We start from the raw sequence: 21462 nt of genomic DNA, 5'->3' as shown, positions 1-21462 counted from the left end.
TGGATCAGCCGCCATAGCTTCTAATACGGATCTTGTATACGGGGCATTTAACATATTTCTCAATAATTGCGGATTCTCCATCATTTGCGCAGCAAGACTTTGCATTCCAGGTGAATCTAAAAGGCCTCTACCCTGACCTTGTTGTTGACCTTGAGTAGAATTTTCATTCTGACTTTGATTCCAGGGATTGGGTAAAGGATCTCTATTTTCTTGACCTTGCTGTGGATTAGTTTGTCCATCTTGATTGTTGCTGTTTTCTACCAATGCTGCAAAAGGATTACGCTCGTTTGCTGCGGCAGCAAGCATAGGTTCTTGTATATCTCTATACATGCGGCGTAAAGCACTGTATCCTCCAGGAATACTCTCGAGATTAGATAGAGCACGATCGTGTGAACGCATTAGCTCTTGTAGCATAGATGGATTACGGGCTAGCTCCATTGTTTGTCTATAAAAATGTATTTTTTATTTATTTTTTTACTTTTTATTTATTCGATAAAAATTATTGAATAACTTTTGTATTTTATTTGTCATTCCTACTACTTTTTTCCTTTGTAACTATATCTATTTATCTCGAGGTATTATGTACATACCTTAAAAGTTCTGGATTATTTAGCATGTGACTAATTTCAGGATTGCTTTGCATAAGTTCCTGCATTTGGGGATTAGTTGTGACCAAATTGCGCATATTCTCCGGATCATTCATAAAACTCTGCACTAATGGATTATCAAGAACTTGACGCATTGTTTCAGGATTCGACAATAATTCGCGTTGCAAGCGTTGCTGCAAATCTATAAAGTTAGCAGAACCTAATCCAAGAGATTCTAACCCCATAAGTCCACCTAAGCTACCAAGACCGAAAGGACTGGCAGTTATATCAGCTGGAACACGAGATACAAAAGAATAAGTATTTCATCATATTGTAAAATGTTATGACACGATATATATATATAGAACCTATGTTTATATATACGTATATACACGTACCCATTACATCTACTTTGACGTCGTATTCGACATCTTACATTTTTTATTTTAACAAAAAGAAAAACTTTAATTCGAAGAAAATTATGTCGTTAAAAGTGTTGGAATTTTAATTGCTCGTCCTACCAATTGTAAAATCGATTGAATAATTTGAAAAAAAATAAAAAAGGAAAAAAAAATGGTAGCACGAATTGAATATAAAAACCATCTGATAGCATAAGTAATAAATATAGCAATAAACAATAGAAGGAAATATTGTACCTTGTGGTCTCTGAGACGGTACAGACTCTTGAGTTTGATTGGTTGGAGTACGGGGTGCTTTGATAACCAAATGTACGGTCAAACCATCCTTGACATTATGTGTAGTAAGTGTTTCATGATCTTTCATAATCTTTCCCGAGAATATCAGACACAATTGATCTATCTGAGCGTTAAACTTCTTCGAGACCGCTTCTTTAAACTGTTTATTTAACAAAAAGCAATAATTAAAACTAACCCATGAATGACAGCTGATGTTTCATCATGCAACCTAAGGTTGTAAACGTTCGAGCAAACGATTCTTTATGACACTTACATCTTTAATCGTCGCATCTTCCTCTATTTCAACGCTCTGTTTTTCTTTCGGCGTTTTAACGTTAATAGTGATCTTCTTCCGATTCTCTTGCCCTTCTGCCATCTTGATTTGGTAGATGACTCGTTACTTTCGACGCTTTCAATTCTCTCCCGTCGGAATTCTCAATTGCGCACAAAACTTTTCCACAACCTCGACTTCTTGCACGCCACCTCAAATCACAGGTTTAATTTCTTCTCAATTTTCGAAGAAACTACTTCTGAATTTTGCTAACAAGTTATACCAAAGAACTATAAAGTCTACATAGAAGGGCCAACTTGATCAACTATTCTACGCTGAAAGATATATAATACGAGAAACGAGGAAACCGCAATACATACACACACGTCAAATATTCGACGAAATTTCAATTAATATAAAAGAATGTAGGACGTGTAATTGAACGATCGATATATCGTATCTCGATTAAATATCCTCGTTTAACGAGAAATATTTATATCTTATCGTTTTTCCTCGATCGGTTAAAATTACTTTTCGTATCGAAAAATCATCGATTTACGAACTTGTAGGTTATGTTACGTTGCCACAAGTACAACGTAAAAGTACTGGTTTTATTAATCCACACGTATGCTATAAAAGGTACAGGTGGGGTGTTGCCTGGTACATATGTATGGATGTATATATGTAAACGTGCATGAAAATAAATAATCAAAACCGTTTAAATTTTCAATACAGATGTATAATAAAAGCGTTTTAAGGTAATATGATAGGTAGATAAATAATATATTTATATTGATGATTATTGATTTTACAAGATCATCATAGATAATAAGATAATGTGAGTTTGAATCGATATATTTTAGTTGTTACCAGCTGTATATTTTTGTCCTGGTTGCCTTTGTATTACCACGTGGAAGCTTTTAAGTGGTATTTTATCTTATGAAAAATACGTGTAGTATATACGATAGTAATTCGTACGTATGACATTACGAAATCGTCGATGATGTTGCATATCAAATATTTTTGATGATATTTCACGATTCATGATTCGCATTAATAATTTTTTTTTCTTCTCCCCCCCCCCCCAATGAAGGAAGTAATATATAATTTTGATCGTATCAAAGCATTTTATTTTCAAGGTGTACTTCTTATAAGATTTAAAATAAGGATTAAAAAGTGACGGGCATGATAAATAAAATGTTAAATATATAGCTTTGTTAATATTCAAAAACGTTTACTTTAAAAATACAATAGTCAACTTAAAAAAAAAAAAAAAAAGAAAAAGGGGGAAAAAACAATATGAATGGTTAGAAAGAAAACATTCTATTATTTAGAATTTCTGCGTGGAAAGATATTATTTCCACGAATTTATTGCAGAAGAATAAATTTTCTTTTTATGGGTTTCCAACCCCTTCGTCGTATTCGCCCGAGCAGAACTTGAGCAGCTCTTTAGACGGACGTATCGTTTGTTATCTCTTCAATTTGAGATAGCAGCAGATAATAGACATTGCATGAGCATTGATTGCGCTCAACCATGACTTTTGCTAGATGCTTTCCACTTTGTATGAAATGATTCTATATGTTCGATGTTAACACCTAATGATAACAATGTTAATAATAACACATCAAAATACATACATATATATATATATATATACATACATACATATAAAATTAGATATCTTCTATATTCAGTTCATTATTATTCTTATTAAATATAAATTACCTGCACTTTTTGCTAATCCATCTGGACTAAACGTGAAACTTCTTTTTTCATCCGGACTACAACCTGTAAGAAGTGTTACAACTGGAGCTTCCGCGTCGTTTGTTAATCCAACTTTGGTTTGCTGAGTAAGGTAGTGGCAGCATTCTATTATTTGAAAAAATAACCACGCTTCTTTATCCTTTGGCCTTGGACCTTTAATCAAAGGAAGTGCTAGTCGTTCGTGCGGTCTTTGTGCTCGCAAAAATCTTGATCCCTTTCGAAGTTGTGTTTCCAACCATCTGGTCGCTTCCCTGGCACGACCACTTATTCGTTTTACTTCGTCCAAAGCAGAGACCACTATAAATAGAAATGTTTTTTATTTAAATCTATGTTAATACGACGTTCAGTGATATTAAAAGATATAACGTATTTTATTAAAATATATTAAACTGTTTTTACCAACGGTAGGAATGACCACAATAAATTTCTTTGCATATACCAAACGCTTAAGAGCTGGAGTATGTTTAGCTAAAGCTTCGTGATCAGGTACCAAATAAGGCGACATCAATCTAGATCGCAAACGAGTCTCTAAGGCTCTTACTTCAGCTTTTAACCAAAGTCTTCCCATGTGTCTCATTAACTTTCCTCTTGAATGATTCGCTTCTAAGTCTTTACTCTCTAGATTATCACCCTTTATTGCACTAGAAACATTTGGATTGATCGTTATAAACAATTTGTTATCATTGTCATATTTTATCCCAGAATCTTTAGTAGAACTGAGATAATGCCCAAATTCAATCAATTTTAACGCCCTTAGCAGTATCTCCATTTGTTTGTTCATCTTACACTTATGTAATATCTTCCAATTTAAACTTTTTTGAGCATCTTCCAATATATTAACACCTCTCAAATCTAAATCTTCGGGAAGTGGCACGAGCTTCACAAGTTTTTGCAAATCCTCGGTACTTGAAACAAAAATAGTGTTTGTATCCCAATCTCTTAAAATAACTTCTGTATTAATGTTTATTAGATTTAACAATATCGTTATTCGTTTAAGCAATATTTTGGAACTTCTTGCACACAGTCTTATGATATCGTGATTACTTCTTAACCAGTCACAACAAATTTTTATCGATGCAAGTATTCCTTGACCTTCTAAAATTTTCAAGCTGTCGTTTGGCTTCAAATTATGCTTTTTCAACTGTGCCACATACGTTATAGTATTTGTTGATCCACTACTTTCATCCAATGCACTGCTGGAATCAATATTTGTTGTTATGGTTGTAGTACTTCTGGAATTTTCTACTGATTCTTTATCGTTCATCACTTTTAAATCCGTTTGGTCGTCATTTTTCAGACTTCCACCATTTTGTAAGTGGCTATTTTCTCCATTTTGAAAAGCTAAAACTTCTGTGTGATTTTTTGTATTATTGTCCATACTCTTTTCGCCATTTAACTGTTCGTTTGATTTAACATCGACAGTTTCTATCTTTGCTTCTTTAGAAATACCTTCTTCGTCGGTTATGTCATCGGATAAAGCATCGTCTGATAAAATATTTTCTTCGCTGAGAATATCGTCTTCCGTTTCTGAAATATCCGAATTTGCTTCGTCACTGGAGGATCCTGCATTCATCTGATTTATATCACTCCCCTCGGAGTCTGAACTATTTCTTCTCTTTCGACGTCGAAGTTTTGTAAGCAAACTTTTTGTTTTGTCAGATGTCTTTTTTGTACCCTGATATACATTTCCATTGCTTTCTGAAATTTCTTTCACGTTATTCAGATTATTATCAATATTATTTAAATCGGCAAGTTCCTTGCTTTTATACACATGTCCAATTTTTTCCTTTTTTTGTTCTTCATATACTCCAGCTACTTCCGAATTATTGATTATTTTTTGCTTGTCATTCTCTTCTGTAGAACAAGGTTTACTATTTGTTACTTCAGTTAAAACCGATGGCACGTCTATCAACGACTCTTGTATTCGCGTTATTGCAAATTGCACCAATTGTGATAATATTGCTAATGTTATAGCAATGACTCCGTGTACTTCACTGGATTCCTTACTTTTTAATTTCGAAATTGACATCAAACAGATGGCAACAATTTTAAATATTATTTCATCTGTCAAATAAGATACATTTTCATTTCTGCACGACTGAAGATAATTTTCAATGTTGTCATCATTTTTTATATCTTTCGGATTATGCGAATCAACTTGTTCCATACTCAAACAAATCTCAATGTCATTTAAAAGGTCCTAAAAAAAAAAAAAAAAGGGAAACATGATTTCATATAAAATATTATACGCGTGATGCGACATATGTTCCACTTGAAACATACCTGGCATTCTTGATTTACACGATCAGAATTTGGAATTTCGCAATCCCATAATTGCAATAGAGATAGCAATCTTGATATACAATGCTGTACCGAACATTTATCATCGGAACAAGTCGAATGAGTGATGATGGCTCTCTTCAAATTACCTTCTGCTCCTTCAAAGGGTTCAGAACATAGAACACTGTAAAGTACTATTTATGAGACTTATCAGGCATTTATAACTATTGTAAGATAAAATAATACTCAATAAATTATACTAACCATCTCATGTAATAATATACCGCGTCCAATCCATAATTTTTGTTACCTGCTACCGTACCAAGTTGATTATGTGACATTCCAATGTTTGGATCGATACATATAGCCATTTTGTAATATCTATTTGCTATCATAGGATCCCAGTTTGGATCTAACTCCAATTTATATCTAGTCAAATCGCCAAGACATACCAAACTTCTATGGATAAGTTTCATAACACATTGTTTCACTTCCTCTGTATGAACTTTCGATTGACCACTTTTATTTTTTGTCTATAACAAGAAAGAAAATAATATTTTATATAACTTGTCAAATTTTTTATGGTTCGACATATCGTTTTAAAATAATATTTTCATTTCACGTTGATTTGTTGATCGTATAAAAATAAAATACTTGCATGTAATGCTCCAGTTTCGTTATGCGTGAACGCAAAATCAATGACACCAACTAAATCTAAACCATACTCCAGTTGTAATCTTAATATCAAGTGATGATAAAATCCTATACCAACTGCCAAATGAACAAATAGTAATGCTTTCTCTGTATCACTCCAGGCGTTATTCTATGATGTAATACGTTATTAATTATTTTTATCAACTACTTAAAAAAAAAAGTTCATAAGGCTTTTTCTACCTTTCGTAATTTTTTTGCCGCATATACGATATCGTAAAATCCTTTCCTCCATAATAATTCTTCAGTTTTACGGCCATGCCCAACAGGATCTTTAAAAATTAATCTCTCACAATAATCCTTTAATTTCACTCGTAGCACTTCACCAGAAGGAATAAATATATCTGTTACTGTTAACGCTCGACTTCTTTGTTCATCCAATCTTTTAGCGACGTCTGTTATATTTCTAAAATATATTTATTTTCCGATTTATAAAAGTTACATAAATCTAATTTCATTGGGTCCAAAACCAAAGTAATAATAATAAGCACTGTACCAAAATAGCGTACTAAATTTAATATCAAGAGAAAGTGGCTTCAAACAAAAAATTCATCGTCGGATAAATATTAAAATAATGAAGGTTATATCATTTCAGATTAAACGTGTGAAATAAAAAGAAAAAGATATTAAATAGTGAGCAGCATGGCTATTAAAACGTGCCTCGATAGGTTAACTATAGGAACACTTCTCGAAAATAATTCGAGATATTCTGGGTGAAAGAAAAAAAGAAAAATAAGAAAGAAAAATAAAAAAAAAAATAAAAATAAAAAAAAAAATCTACAAAAAGTATTATAATTCAATTGCTGCAAGAAGTAAATATAAGAAAAACAAAAAGATAATGATTGCTTTTACTTGTACAAACGCCTAGTAAATTCGACGCAATCAGATGTTCGAGCATCCGCAGTGGTATTGTACGTCCTCCTCATCTTGATCGAATCATATTTTATTTCCTGACCGATTCGTCATTATTCATTTCCCCGCGGTCTCATGACACGCGTACCTCCAAATCACAATAAGAAAACACGACATTCGCCCTCCCTTAGCTTGAAAAAAGTTCTTCGTAAATCACGAAGCTACCTTAACGGTGAATTTATGCTAACACCCCGCGTTTTTAGAACAAAAAGTCTGGTAAAGGACTATATGCATAACGTTACGCGCGCGCACAGTTAGAAAACTACAAAACTTACTGACGCTTCTAAGTAAACCGAGTCGAGTTTTATATATATATATATATATATGTATGTATGTAGTGTGTATGTAGTACGTATGTATGTTGCACGTATAAACGCGTAAATGCGTATTCTCTCGCGTGGCGGCGCTGATGTCAATATATCTTAAAGTACAGTAGAGTATCTATAATACACTCTCTCTATTGTTTCACGTAGATTTTCCACCTGTGACGTATTTCCTGTCACTTTCTTAGTTACAATCTGTTCTCTTTTGTTCGTGAACGACGATCTGATTGGTTATATTTTCATTTTGCGATATTTCTCTATACGATAGTATAAAGCACGTTAAACGAATAATTGATATTATTATTTATTGTTAATCGTTAATCGAGAATATACAAGATAAAGAATAAAAAGATATCTTAATATTGTCGAGTCATTCGTACGTTTCGAAAGATTTAAATTATTACTAGGTTGTTTCGATGGAAAAAAAGAAAAAATATCGTGGAGTTGCGTGTTAAAAGAAAAAAGAAGATTAATTAATTAATAAAAAATGGATTATCAGAGATTTTTGAACAAGAAATCATTGTCTTTGTACGAGAAATATTTATAACTATAGTTTTTTTCTCATTAGAATTTTTAATTTGGACAGTAGCCAGGATTTGACGATTTAGTTGTTCGACGTTGCCGCTAGAGGCGCTGCGAAGAGTAGATGTGTTTAATACAGGGGACGTATCGAATTCTCGGACAAGTCTCAAATTGTCATCGTTTGGTGCACGTACTCGGATCTCGACGACTTTTTTCTTTGTGTCACATCAAAAACTTGTGCGTTTTTTCTTCGAACGAACGATTATAACAAGGTAACAAAAATGATATATATCTATTTGTCAAATCTGAATCGAATCGACGACATTTATGCGATTACGTCGTTATACGTACATACACATACATATAATTTGCGCGAAAAACGTTCTACGAAATATTCTCAACCGTTCTTTTTTCATTTATCCTATTTAACCCGATTATTTCTACGTGTCTGTCTTTTAATTTCCAAGTATTACATTCTAATCGATTAGAGCGCCAACGTACGCGTTATATATCAAGAACGAGTGTGAAAAGAATCTTGACGAAATCTCGAAAGACTCTTCTTTTGTTCGTAACCTTGAATGAGAACTTTTTTTAGTATACAAGTAAAAAGATCCGGCATTTTGAACATTACTAATCCGTAGAGGTCATAACCTTTGTTACTATCAGAGATAATAAAGGAAAAAAGAAACATATACCGGCTGATCAATCGTCTAATTGAAAACATCGAAATAGTTTCTTTTACATTGATTGAATCAACAAAGGAGTGGCCTCTCATATTGATACTACGTGTGTATATGTCTTTATCAACCTTGACGTGTCCTCTTCGTACGTACTTCACGTTCTACGATCGAATCCCCCAATCTGCTTCAAATATACGTGCATATATATTTCTTCCTTCGAATAAATGTATACATATACACACACACACGCGCGTACACAACTTCAAAGTTTAGAATATAGCAAAGACTATTAATATAATAATGTATTTCTGTTCATTTGATCGTAGATTTCTAGGGTCGTTAAAGAATCTTCACAGCGCATGTTCAAGTTACCATTATCATCGAAATTTTCTAATCTGTAACTTCACGTTTCGAATGCGTTTGGAAGTACTTGTTTGTCATTATAGATTTATAGTACTTATTTATCATTATTATTAATCTCGAGCATTAGTAAAAATGATAAATATAAAAGGCAAGTAGAGCGAGATAACCTTATTGACATGAATTCGTATTAATAAGTTATTGTCGTTACGTTATGACGATATAATTAAGTTTTCATCAAGTTTTATCAATTTTTAGTAAATCTCGAGAAAAAATCAGGTTTACCTTGAAGTTGGCGACTTCTCTTCGTTGATACAATTGGTGGTTCGTTGCGTAATAACTCGAAGTGCAGTCTCGATTATCGATTATTATTCTAATATCTTTTCGATCGAACGAACGACGACGAATCGTATGATGATCACGAAGACTGATTATTTTTTTTTCTTCTTTCTTTTTGTTTTATTTTTTTTTTTATTTTTATATTTTTTTCTATTCATGACCGACCGTGATCGAGTTTATCCCATCCGTAAAAATATGTATCTATATATTCTACGTAATTGAAGAAGGCATTATTTTTGAATTTACCGCGAACAAACGAGGCGTGGCGATGCCGTACACATACGATCGTTACGCGATCAATGGCACGAACAAACCACGTGACAATCTCGTGCTTTCGACTATTCATTTCAAATTCGTTCGTTTTTCTCGTTCATTAACGATAAATCGTAAAGGATTGGTTGCTTCAAGCATGACACGTGTTCCACCGGTCGTTCTTTCGTTTACTCGCACGCGAATTATCTCCGTAGAGTAACGAAATAAACGTGATGTTTATTTCTAATTATTAATTAATTGTTCATTAATTATTATTGTCTATAAAGAGGCAGTCGCCCTTCGCACGACGCGATATAAATATTTATATTATATAATACGTTTTTATTTCTATATTTTCTTTCTGCGGTTATAATAGAATTTCTTATTGCATCGTTTCCGTGAATGATATATATTGTGTATAATAATATAAACACGTGTAATAACGTACGGCCGTACGTTTTTCAGTGAGAATGTGAAAATGTGAGAATACGCTTTTCTTTTTTTTTAGGTTAGAACATTTTATTTCTAACATCGATGTTTGATAAAGGGATTTCTTTTAGAAGAATTCTTACGAGAGAAAAGGAACTTTATTTTACGAAGATTTTTTTCTTTATCTCGTGTCGCGAAATGACGGAAATAAATAAATATAATCGTTTGTAATATTACACGAAATGAATTTTCTCTATATAATTTGATTTTTCTTTTCATTTTTTTTTTTTTTTGTTATTAAATTTTTGTGTTCGCTGGATCGCGACGATAAAAACCTAATCGGTTACTTTATAATTTTACAATTTGATTATTTATTAAAAGTGATATCCAATACGGTTATATCGTTTAATGAACTGCGTAGTAGTCACGTGATTGCGTCATACGTTTTCTTTTGAATTGGTTATCCTTGAAAAGGTTATGGAAAGATATTATGTATTAGATAATATTGTTGGTAAAAAAATTATTCATCGCGTGTTTGTGTATATAACATGTTTGTGTATATAAAACGTTTTTATTTGTACAAAACGCGAACATTTTTATTTATACAAAAAATATATCACGTAAGTAATCCACAATATTATACGAAACGACCGAACTTGTTAAATGGATGTTTTTAGAGATACAAAACAGAAACATTATTATCCATTATTTTTCTTAAAATTACGAATCAGTCGTTCGTTTTCTCGATCATCATCATCATCATCATCATGATTATTACTACTACTTATAACCTTCTTTGCCTTGTACATCGAAGTTCGCAACTAGTAATTTTCGTTGGTAGCAAAGTCATTTTATTTTGGGAACGAACGACGAGAAGAGGAAGAGGATAGCATAGTTTCGTACTTAACCTCAATAATATTCTTTCTCTTTCTCTCTATAGGTCTACATCTCTCTATGTGTGCGTTTAACTAAGTAGAACGTTCGAAATTATACGTATATACATATTTATATATATATATATATATATATGTATTCGACAACGCGATTTTATTCAATACGTAACATTAATGTCGTCTTCGAAAAGTTCCACCTCCTTTTTTCTCCCCCATTGTCGTCGTCGTTGTTATTATCATCGTCGTTGTCGTCATCGTCAATGACGAAACGACGATTCTTCGGTTTTTACTCGTTCTCCTCGTCCTTCTCCTTCTCCTCTTCCTCTTCCTCTTCTTCGTTTAACTTTTCGTCATTGTTGCAAGACTCTGTTGTTGCTACTAGGTTCATTAATAAACGACGACGGTTAGTGGTAGTACGTTTACACGCTATTCGAAGTTTCCGACATAACTAATCGGTTTATTTTACTGTGTCGTCCGTCGTCGTTACTGTGAAAATCCGTTCGTTATACTAATCCCAGTTTTCCATTTATTTGCGCAGCCTGCTAGAATGGTCTGGATTACCGTCGACGATAAGGTACTGATTCTGGATACATTTATATGTATATCGTTTGTCGATAGATCGATCGATTTTTCTTTTTCTTCTTTTCTTTTATTTCTTTTTTCTTTGTTAGCATTTTCTTCTTTTCTTTTTTTTTCTTTCTTTCTTTCTTTCTTGGCCTCTTGAGTTTTCTTCTTCGTAAAATTTATCATTATTTTTTCGTTTTTTTCTCTCTGTTTCTTTTTAGTTTTCTCTGTTTTGCCCTTCTTATTTTGGATTTTTATTTTTCGCTTTCTTACCTCCACAAGTTTTTTTTTTCTTTAGGTCTTATTTAGTCACATGTGTATTGTAGTTAGTTGATATCTCGTATTCTTGTCGTTGTGTTGTTGTTGTTGTTGTTGTTGTTGTTGTTGTTGTGTTTGTCTTTGGAGTTTAATAATGATTGAGTTATATCAATGGGAATACTATGGAAGGTTTAAATTATTTCTAAATATATGAAGATAAAAAGAAGAGAAAGACAAAATGTTTTGATTTTTTTGATTTTGACAATTTCTTTCAATGAAAAATTAATTACACTTCTATTTCATGAATAATGAAAATCTTCCTACATACGTTTTTATTTATATACATATAACTTATTCTTGATATTATTTTATATATCGATCAAAGGTAGGTATATAAGTATCTATAAGATGTAGATTTTTTAAGTTGACGATCTTCAAAATATAAATATCGATTGTATCAATTTAAATAATTTTGTAATCGATTGATGTTGAATTATTCTGGCAAGTTACGTACACGAATATTTTCAATCGTGTTTCGTTTTGCGTGTAGTATATAATAACGATTGCGAAAGAGATTTATCCTCTCTTTCTAAAGAGTGAGGGAGAGGGAGAGAGAGAGAGAGAGAAGGAGAAGGAAAAAAAGGCATAAAATTTATTTCCGATAAACTTCGACGATCGATCACGTTATTCGAATTAGTTAATTCGATTTATATCGACACGAGACGCATTAGAAGCACGGGTTTGCAATTTTTCAATCCATTTTTTTTCTGATAGATATTTTTATTAATTAAATATGTACATACATATACATATATATATATATATGAATATTTTTATAATGATAAGTAATTAATTATATCAAAACTGCGTCGCTTATATTACCGAGAGATATTTTCTTATAAATACCGATCATTTATTTAAAATATTAATAAAATGTTAAAAAAATAAGGAGGCCCATATCGCGATGATTACGAGAATAATTTTGTATTTTTCTTTTTCTTTTCTAAGCGTTTACCCTCGTTTATTTATTTATTTATTTTTGTATTGTTATGTATTCTTATTTTTTTGAGAAGACTCTTTATTTATTATATATTTTTTATTTATTTTCTTCGATCGATCGAAATAGTTGATCATTTCTCTCTCTCTCTTTCTCTCTCTCTCTCTCCCTCTCTGTATTTATATTCACGAGAATGCATGCTCTCGATGACGTATACATTAGTGCATGCGAATTTCATTAGTACCGATTAGATAATACATTTTTGTATGAAAGCTATACTTAAAGATTACGTTCATTGATAGTTATGTACATTTTTTTTTTTTCATCTTTACGATATTTATATTTTTATCATCGTCATCATCGTCATCGTCATCGTCATCGTCATCGTCGTAATGATTTAAATGTAAAAAATATAAAAAAAAGTTTGCGACCTTTTATTTATATCCACCTTATATGTAAAACACGTCTAACGCATTAGAATTATTATATAACGGTATAAATAATTTTGCAGATGGCTGGAAAGCCGAATAATCAGGCGCTTTATGCACAAAGCCAATTGGATCATATGTGCGCCCTTGACATAGAGAATCATGCATCCTTCGTACGTCTATCTGGTATCATCTGTACAATTGGACCGGTCTCGAGATCCGTTGCGACCTTGGAGAAGATGATAGAAACTGGTATGAATATCGCCAGAATGAACTTCTCTCATGGATCTCACGAGTACCATGCTGAGACTATTAAAAACGTTAGGGAAGCACAGAAAAATCTATCTGCTCGTGCTGGTATCAATATTCCTGTAGCCATTGCTCTTGACACCAAGGGACCAGAGATTCGTACTGGACTTTTGGAAGGCGTAGGTTTCAACCATTGATTTATAATTTTTAATAGCAATGTATTTTCTTTTTTTCCTTCTTTTCCTCGTAACTAACACCTTCTATTAGAAGAAGAAGAAGAAGAAGAAGAAAAAAAAAAAAGAAATGAAGTAAAATATCGTTGGACAGCAAAAATAATTTATAATCATTGTGCAAACGTTTGAACGATATATCTTTGATAACACAATAATCCCCCTATATATTAAACGAGTATCACGATTATTTTAATGAATACTTTTATGACTAACATTTGCGATTAAGTTTATGATTTATTTACATTTAACCGATGATAAAAATTTATCTATATCAATAAAGATACGATTTTTTGATACAGGGTGGCTCAGCCGAAGTGGAATTGGTTAAAGGGCAGATATTTAAATTGTCCACTGACAAGGCTTATTTGGAGAATGGTAATGCAAGTACGATATACGTCGATTATGAGAATATTTCGAAGGTTTTGAAGGTCGGTAATCGTATATTCGTGGACGACGGTTTGATATCACTCATCGTTACTGCAGTCAGTGAGTAATTGTTTCTTTTTTGTTCTTTCTTTCTTTCTTTTTCTTTTTTTCTTCTTTTGAGAAATGCGAAGGATCGATCGATCGATCGAGTATCATCGATCTATCTTTGACATTATTCTCATTTCTTGCAACAGGTCCAAACTTAATTACCACGACCGTTGAGAATGGTGGAATGTTAGGCTCTCGAAAAGGTGTTAATCTACCGGGTGTCCCAGTAGATTTGCCAGCAGTTTCTGAGAAGGACAAGTTAGATTTGGTATTCGGTGTCGAGCAAGAAGTCGATATGATATTTGCATCGTTCATACGAAACGCCGCTGCACTTACTGATATACGTAATATATTAGGTGACAAGGGTAAAAATATCAAGATTATTTCGAAGATAGAGAATCAACAAGGTATGGCGAATCTCGATGAGATCATAGAGGCGTCGGATGGTATAATGGTTGCTCGTGGTGACCTTGGTATTGAAATACCACCGGAGAAAGTTTTCCTCGCGCAAAAGTGTATGATAAGCCGTTGTAACAAGGTTGGTAAGCCAGTTATCTGTGCTACTCAAATGTTGGAGTCTATGGTAAAGAAGCCACGTGCTACCAGAGCCGAAACTTCGGACGTAGCCAATGCTATTCTCGATGGTGCTGATTGTGTTATGTTGTCAGGTATATATATATATATAAAAAAAAAAAAAAAAAAGAAATCATTATAAGCGAACGATATGATATAATTAATAATTTCTCGTTTAAGGTGAAACTGCTAAAGGTGATTATCCTTTGGAATGCGTAAACACAATGGCCAATATTTGTAAAGAGGCCGAAGCCGCTATTTGGCAAACACAAATCTTCCATGATCTTTCAAGCAAAGCGTTACCACCTATCGATGCTACTCATGCCGTTGCTATTGCCGCCGTCGAAGCGTCCATCAAGTGCTTAGCCAGCGCTATTATTGTGATTACTACGTCGGGCCGGTCGGCACATCTTATCGCCAAGTACAGGCCACGCTGTCCGATTATCACGGTCACTAGATTCCATCAAGTCGCGCGACAAGCGCATCTTTATCGTGGCATTTTACCACTTTTCTACGATGGTTTGTTTATCATTCTATATTTTTTTCTCTCTCTTTTTTTCTCTGCGTTAAGGTTATTTATATTTTATAATTAGATATTAGCGTTAAGATTAGTTATATGACGCAAATGTGCAAATGGATATTTATCGCTGGAGATATATATATATATTTTTTTATTCGTTTTTTATCCTTTTCTTTTTTTTTTATTTTCTTTATTTATTTATTTATTTTTTTTTATATTTTTATAAATAGAGGCACCACTCTCTGATTGGCTGAAAGATGTCGATGTAAGGGTACAGTATGGATTGAAATTTGGCAAGAGTCGTGGTTTCGTACGAGCTGGAGATTCCGTTGTAGTTATCACTGGTTGGCGACAGGGTTCTGGATTTACAAATACTCTTCGCATAGTGTATGTACATCCTGATTTTGAAACACGTGTTTCTAGTTGTTATAGTATAGAGAGTTCCGAAGAAGAATATCTTTATTTTTAAAATAATTATATGCATGTTTATTTGATACGTAATTTGGTCATGATTCACAATGTCTTTGTTTTATTGTTGTTTGTTTATAAATAAAAATATATTTAACTTAAATTGCATGATTAAAAAAAAAAAAAAAGAGAGAAAGATGTCACTTAAATGAGATTCATATGTCACATCTTGAATACGATTAAATTAAATATTGATTCATTTGTGTTTCAGTGTGCATGTGTGTGCGTTTATATATGCGTTATGTCAAATTTATAAAATTCAAAAAGATCAAAGTACAGTTATAATTATATTTTTCTACTTGTTATTATCAAGTTAATTATTAATTTTTGATGATTTTTATTCCTGAATATTTTTCTTAGTTATTGATCTATGTGCTTTCCATTAATGCTATTAATATTTTGTTGTTGTTTTTTTTTTATTTTTTACAATAATCAATTATTTATATTTTTTTAGAACCGTGGACTGAACCAACTACTGGTAATGGGTCTCGTTCATGATTAATTACTTTGCACAATGATTATTATTGAGCAAAATGATGAATCACTAATGAGTCTCGTAATCCTTCAGACATAGCTCTCATTTAAAAAAAATAAAATACTTGGCTACAGAATCAACCAACATCATATCGCAAGAAGATGATCTACCTAATAAAAATTTGAAAACGTGCGTTTAATACGAAACGCAAACCGTAGTAAATTCGTTGTAGAACAACGATACTATTTTGTTAGTAGACCCAGTATTATTATAATGCTGTTGAAAAGTATCCATTGAAGTCTGCCATACAGGACGAGATATAAATATATATATATATATATATGTGTGTGTGTGTATGTTTATATATATATACATATATATATGCTTATATTTGTGAAACACTGTGAAAACAATTTGAAAGAAAAGTTTAAGAGATGAATAAATTATTAAAATGAGAACTTTCTTGACTTTTATTCGAATCGAATATGTTTCAACATATGCCAACAATACTTACAACTGTTGTATGATTATGTAAGTACTTACACTTATACATTTTTTTTTTTAAAAGAGGAATAACGAATCTCGATTAAAAAAAAAAAAAAAGAAAGTTTCGATAATCTTAGTCATTTGGTAAATATCATGGGTAATAGTTAATTATTTAATTTTATCATTGAATATTTCTTGTCACCCAAAAAAAGAATATGGAATATTATTAATAATATCAATTATCATGTATCATAATATCATATAATGCATATTAGTAATTCATAAAAGTTGATTTTTTATATGAAGGTTAATAATATAAATCTATAACAAAATGTCGAACATGATATCAAGCAATCTTCCAATTCCATGGGTTCGTATTAATTAACAACTTATGACATAACAAAGCAATATATGAAAAGTGTTATTGTTAATTTTTTTCTTTTTTTTTTTTTTTATTTTTTTCCTCACTATTATTTTTATATTTATCTACATTTCTTTCTGGGTTGATAGATGATCAATAATGAGACATTAAATGACAATCAATTAGAAGCAGCTTATGAAAAAAATCGACTGGATCATTACATGCAATTGGATATCGATTCAACGCCAAGATCGGCCAAGCTTACGAATATTATGGTTACAATGAGTTGGTTATATTATATTCATAATTACTATATAAATGAAGATATAATTAGATTAGACATTGATAAATCCAATGAACGTGCGATAAGAATGTTAGAAGAAACTTATGATCCCCTAGATCTAAATTATCCTATTATTATTATTATTATTATTATTATTATTATTATTATTATTATTACATTTATTTTGTTTCTCTCTATAAAAAAAAAAAAAAAAAATAAATTAGGTATAACAAATTCTTATCCATTGGCAATCGCAAATATCATTAACGCTGGTGCAAACATACTTCGTTTGAATTTATCGCATGAAACAGAAAAATGGCACGTTATTACCGTAAAATCGATCAGAGAAGCGGGAAATATTATTTGCAAATGTACCTCTATATTTCGTTCAATCTCTGTGGCGATTGATTTACATGGTCCCGAGATACGTACTGGAATATTTCGCGGCGATTCGTTATCCATGGTATAATAATTAATCTTTGAAACATTTCAAACGAAAAGATGATTTTCCTTCATTTTTTATTTATTTATTTATTTTTTTTTATTATTAATTTATTAATATCTTAAATGACAATATATGTATGCATAAGTTTATTATTAGAATTTATTTTAAATATCTGTAGATAGATGGCGTTATAAATGCGTTAGACGCCATATTGAAAATACTTTCGTACAGGATCGTGCCGTATTCATCGAAGGTAATACTGTACGTTTATTGACGGAGGATAAAATACAACGAGCGGGTACGTCCTCTTGCTTTTGGGTGTCGTATCAAGAATTATCAAAAGTATGTCACAGAGGAGATACAATTTCGATCGATCGTGGCGCTGTAATGTTAAAAGTTATTTGTGTAGGTTAGTTAAAAGCAAAGTCGATTAAATTTGTTCGATCTGTGAAAATAAACGTAGACAATCAATACATTAGAAACACACATAACATAAATAATTAAATAGAAGTTTTAACACACATTAAACATTTGATGATTTTAATGCAGGAACCAGTGACGTACTGTGTAGGATTATAAAAGGTGGTATTATCGGAAATACAAAAACGATTCAACTTTTGGACAGCATCATTTCGTTCCCAATTATTTCCAAACAGGATAGCAAAGATATCGAACTAGCTTGTAAGCTCGAATGCGATTTTATTATTGTCAATCAAGCACGTAACAGAAAAATGATACGTTCTGTACGTGCCGAAATAAATCAAATAGGTTCGTAAAAGATTATTTATTAGATTTGTCCATACGTAATAATAATTTTATAGGACCGAAGTGAATCATTGTTTGATTTTTTTTTCTTTCCTTTTTTTTTTCTCCCTTTTTCTTTTTAGGATGTAATTGGATTAAAATTTTGGCGAAGATCTGTTCGAAGCAGGGTTTACAAAATTTTGACGAAATATTGAGCGAAGCCGACGGTATTATCTTTGAAAGATCTAGTTTGGAGCTTGATATAGGAATAGAAAAATTATTTATCGCGCAAAAGTCTGTAATAGCTAAATGTAACAAGGTTAATATTACGATTGTCACATATTATAAGTATCTTGTAATATTCTTGGAAATTAAGTTCGTCGTATTGTTGGATCGATTCTAGGCGGGTAAACCTGTCGTCATAAATTTTTGTCCAATAGTCGAGAAAATGCCGAAAATTAATGTAGAATTAGTAGCAACTGCTGTATTAGATGGAGCGGATACAATTAGCTTGACTACAGGAAATTTGAACTTGAAAGATACTTTACAGCTTGTTCAAGAAATTAATATCGTATGTAGAGAAGCGGAAAGTGCACGATGGCAAAGAGAAATTTTCAATACTTTTACTAATTTGGTAAGTTATTATGTAATATATTGTTTTATATATAAACAGTCTGTCCTAAAGAATGAACATAAAGGACAAATGTCATATTGTTTTATCAGATTCGATACATGATATAGCAAGTTATTAGTTTTGGTTTGTCCTAAAAACTATAAGTGACAAATTTTGTATAAAAAGTATAATCCGTGTTTCTCTTTTTTATTATTAATTAACATGGAAGATGAAATTTGCAATGTTATTTATTTTTCTGTTTTATTTATAATTAAGGCGACGATACCATTGGATGTAGTGCATTCGATCGCCATTGGCGCCATACAGGCATCCTTGAATAGTAATGCGGCAGCCATCATAATCACGACTACGACCGGACGTAGCGCCGTCTTGCTCTCGATTTATCGACCACGATGTCCCATCGTAGCTGTTACGCGTTTTGGTTTTGTTGCCCGATACTTAAATATCTATTTTGCCATACATTCTATTCATTACGTTGGTAAGGCATCGTTACGAAGACATTTTTTAATTTCGTAACTCTTTATAATCCATTTTTTTTTGTTCTCTCATTCTTTTTTTTCTTTATTCTTTTCTTTTTGTATTTATCGAAAAAAATTATATGACGTTAAATTTGTACTGATATATAAGTTATACTTGGTATAACGTACTAATAATCGTTATATTACAACTAGTTTTAATACTAATATATTGATAAGTTTTTTTTTTCTTTTTTTCAGTATAATTATACTATGCTAAGTATAACTTATATTTAATCAATTTGTAACGAAAAAGGTCAAATGAGATTTAATAAGTATATAAGTATAAAGTGATTTTAAAATTACGTGATGTTATAGAGTGTTAACAATGCTTTTGTCGTCTTTTTTTTTTCTTTTAATTATTATGTTTCTTATCTTTTTTTTTTTTTTTTTTTTTTTTTACACAATCGGTAAATAAATTAATAACGACGAAAAGCAGCTGAGACCAGGAGAGAACAAATATGAAGTATATTTACAGTTAATGCTTTTATAATTCCTTTTATTCGTCTTTTTGTTCTCCTCTTTTTAACGCCAACGTATTATCGAGAATTAAACGGGTGGGCTGCAGTGTACATACATTTGCGATGAAAGAAAGGGATCGCAGTGAATGTTTGTCCACATATGGGACATTAATGAGTTCTCTCCCATAATTGTTTTGTTGGAAAGTTAAAACGACATATGATTCGTTCGGAACGTCGATTCTTTTTCTTGTCTTTTTTCTATTCTTCTTCAATAATTATATTGTTTTACTCGTGCTTTATAAATCATTATTAACGTTTGATAATTCGAATTGTACAAAATTGTCGAAACGCTTTCGTCTCTTTTTTTTTTTTGTTTTCTCTGCGCGTTTAATGTTTTATAAATCACGATTTGTAACAACTTTAATAATTTTTTAGCATCACCTTTACCCGATTGGATTAAAGATATCAACATACGCGTGCGAGCTGGTTTGGAGTATTTAATAAAAAAAAATTATATCAACATTGGTGATGCGATAGTGGTAGTTGGACCATCGCGACAAGATGGAGGATTAATTAACACTATCCAAATGATTTACGTATCTTTTAATCTGGTCAAATCATTCACAACAGATCGAATTACGTCATTATCGAAAAATCATGAGATTTCATTTTGATTGGAAAAACGAAAGAAGAGAGAGAGGAAAAGAAAAGGAAAGAAAAAAAGAAAAACGAATCAAAAGATAAAAAAATTAGCAAAAATCTTATTAAAAGACGACAAGAGATTTCAATACTATCGTTAAATTTAATAAAATCGAATGAAAATACAAACGTAAATGTTGATAGACCATTGAGAGACAAGAAAAGAAACTAGAATGTACATTGAGAAAGTCCTTTTCATTGACAAAACAATCTGTGGACGTTCAATGAACAGATGGTTACGTCGTTGTAATGGTTAGCAATGACGTTATCTCTGTTATAACTGATTAGGTTCTACGGCTTGTAGAACGAAGGACAAAGTTCATGGAGGTAGATAAAACCGATTGGAGGTCGGTTTCTAGTACATACGTTCAAACTACTATCGGTATCTTTTTGTCTTCGGTGAAACAAGTAACAAGGTGGATTTTTGACGTCAAGATCTAAAACAACGAGTAATACGAGTATCGGTAGACATAATAACGTGCGTAATATCAATGTCTTTACATACATATAATGTTAATAATAGTCACTTATTAAATAGGATAACATTGAGTACGAATAAAATAATTCTACGAACGT

The 21462-nt window shown here is 31.7% G+C and overlaps 4 protein-coding genes across 9 annotated transcripts in view; 2 read left to right on the top strand and 2 right to left on the bottom strand.

Annotated features, from left to right (window-relative positions):
- The window catches only part of LOC122636506 (ubiquilin-1), a 3237-nt gene extending 1021 nt beyond the window's left edge, over window positions 1–2216 (bottom strand). Inside the window, exons 1-5 of one of the 2 annotated variants that reach the window (XM_043827778.1) lie at window positions 2085–2216; window positions 1557–1765; window positions 1244–1442; window positions 591–879; window positions 1–445 (exon numbers count right to left, since the gene is read on the bottom strand). The exon at window positions 1–445 is cut by the window's left edge and continues 215 nt beyond it. In XM_043827778.1, coding sequence (XP_043683713.1) covers window positions 1–445; window positions 591–879; window positions 1244–1442; window positions 1557–1658 — 1035 coding nt within the window. In that variant the 5' untranslated portion in view covers window positions 1659–1765; window positions 2085–2216. The other variant, XM_043827777.1, reaches the window with a different exon arrangement.
- Window positions 2217–2882: 666 nt separating this feature from the next.
- On the bottom strand, window positions 2883–7508 carry LOC122636413 (protein SMG5). 2 transcript variants are annotated; one of them, XM_043827596.1, is made up of 8 exons: window positions 7162–7508; window positions 6493–6715; window positions 6257–6421; window positions 5863–6131; window positions 5602–5782; window positions 3718–5518; window positions 3280–3615; window positions 2883–3149 (listed from the first exon to the last, which is right to left on the bottom strand). In XM_043827596.1, exons 1-8 carry the CDS (start codon window positions 7233–7235, stop codon window positions 3082–3084), a joined length of 3117 nt encoding a protein of 1038 aa, XP_043683531.1. In that variant the 5' UTR covers window positions 7236–7508; the 3' UTR covers window positions 2883–3081. The 2 variants fall into 2 exon arrangements, with proteins under 2 accessions (XP_043683531.1, XP_043683532.1); XM_043827597.1 differs by lacking the exons at window positions 6493–6715; window positions 7162–7508 and having other exon boundaries at window positions 5863–6129; window positions 6254–6388.
- Window positions 7509–8181: 673 nt separating this feature from the next.
- LOC122636414 (pyruvate kinase-like) lies at window positions 8182–16716 on the top strand. Of its 2 annotated transcripts, XM_043827598.1 has the most exons (8): window positions 8184–8338; window positions 11558–11593; window positions 13350–13694; window positions 14048–14234; window positions 14369–14890; window positions 14976–15314; window positions 15546–15702; window positions 16238–16716. In XM_043827598.1, exons 2-8 carry the CDS (start codon window positions 11567–11569, stop codon window positions 16248–16250), a joined length of 1590 nt encoding a protein of 529 aa, XP_043683533.1. In that variant the 5' UTR covers window positions 8184–8338; window positions 11558–11566; the 3' UTR covers window positions 16251–16716. The 2 variants fall into 2 exon arrangements, with proteins under 2 accessions (XP_043683534.1, XP_043683533.1); XM_043827599.1 differs by lacking the exon at window positions 11558–11593 and having other exon boundaries at window positions 8182–8338.
- LOC122636416 (pyruvate kinase-like) lies at window positions 16708–21462 on the top strand. 3 transcript variants are annotated; one of them, XM_043827600.1, is made up of 10 exons: window positions 16763–16789; window positions 17051–17114; window positions 17255–17355; window positions 17613–17851; window positions 18065–18242; window positions 18383–18601; window positions 18721–18896; window positions 18981–19211; window positions 19467–19689; window positions 20623–21462. In XM_043827600.1, exons 3-10 carry the CDS (start codon window positions 17301–17303, stop codon window positions 20859–20861), a joined length of 1560 nt encoding a protein of 519 aa, XP_043683535.1. In that variant the 5' UTR covers window positions 16763–16789; window positions 17051–17114; window positions 17255–17300; the 3' UTR covers window positions 20862–21462. The 3 variants fall into 3 exon arrangements, with proteins under 3 accessions (XP_043683536.1, XP_043683535.1, XP_043683537.1); XM_043827602.1 differs by having other exon boundaries at window positions 17255–17390; XM_043827601.1 differs by lacking the exon at window positions 17051–17114 and having other exon boundaries at window positions 16708–16789.

The sequence above is a fragment of the Vespula pensylvanica genome, chromosome 22 (assembly GCF_014466175.1).
Source record: "Vespula pensylvanica isolate Volc-1 chromosome 22, ASM1446617v1, whole genome shotgun sequence".
In the NCBI taxonomy this organism is placed as follows: Eukaryota; Metazoa; Arthropoda; class Insecta; order Hymenoptera; family Vespidae; genus Vespula; species Vespula pensylvanica.
Note: the sequence above shows the minus strand (reverse complement) of the source record. Positions and strands in the feature narration are given on the sequence as shown.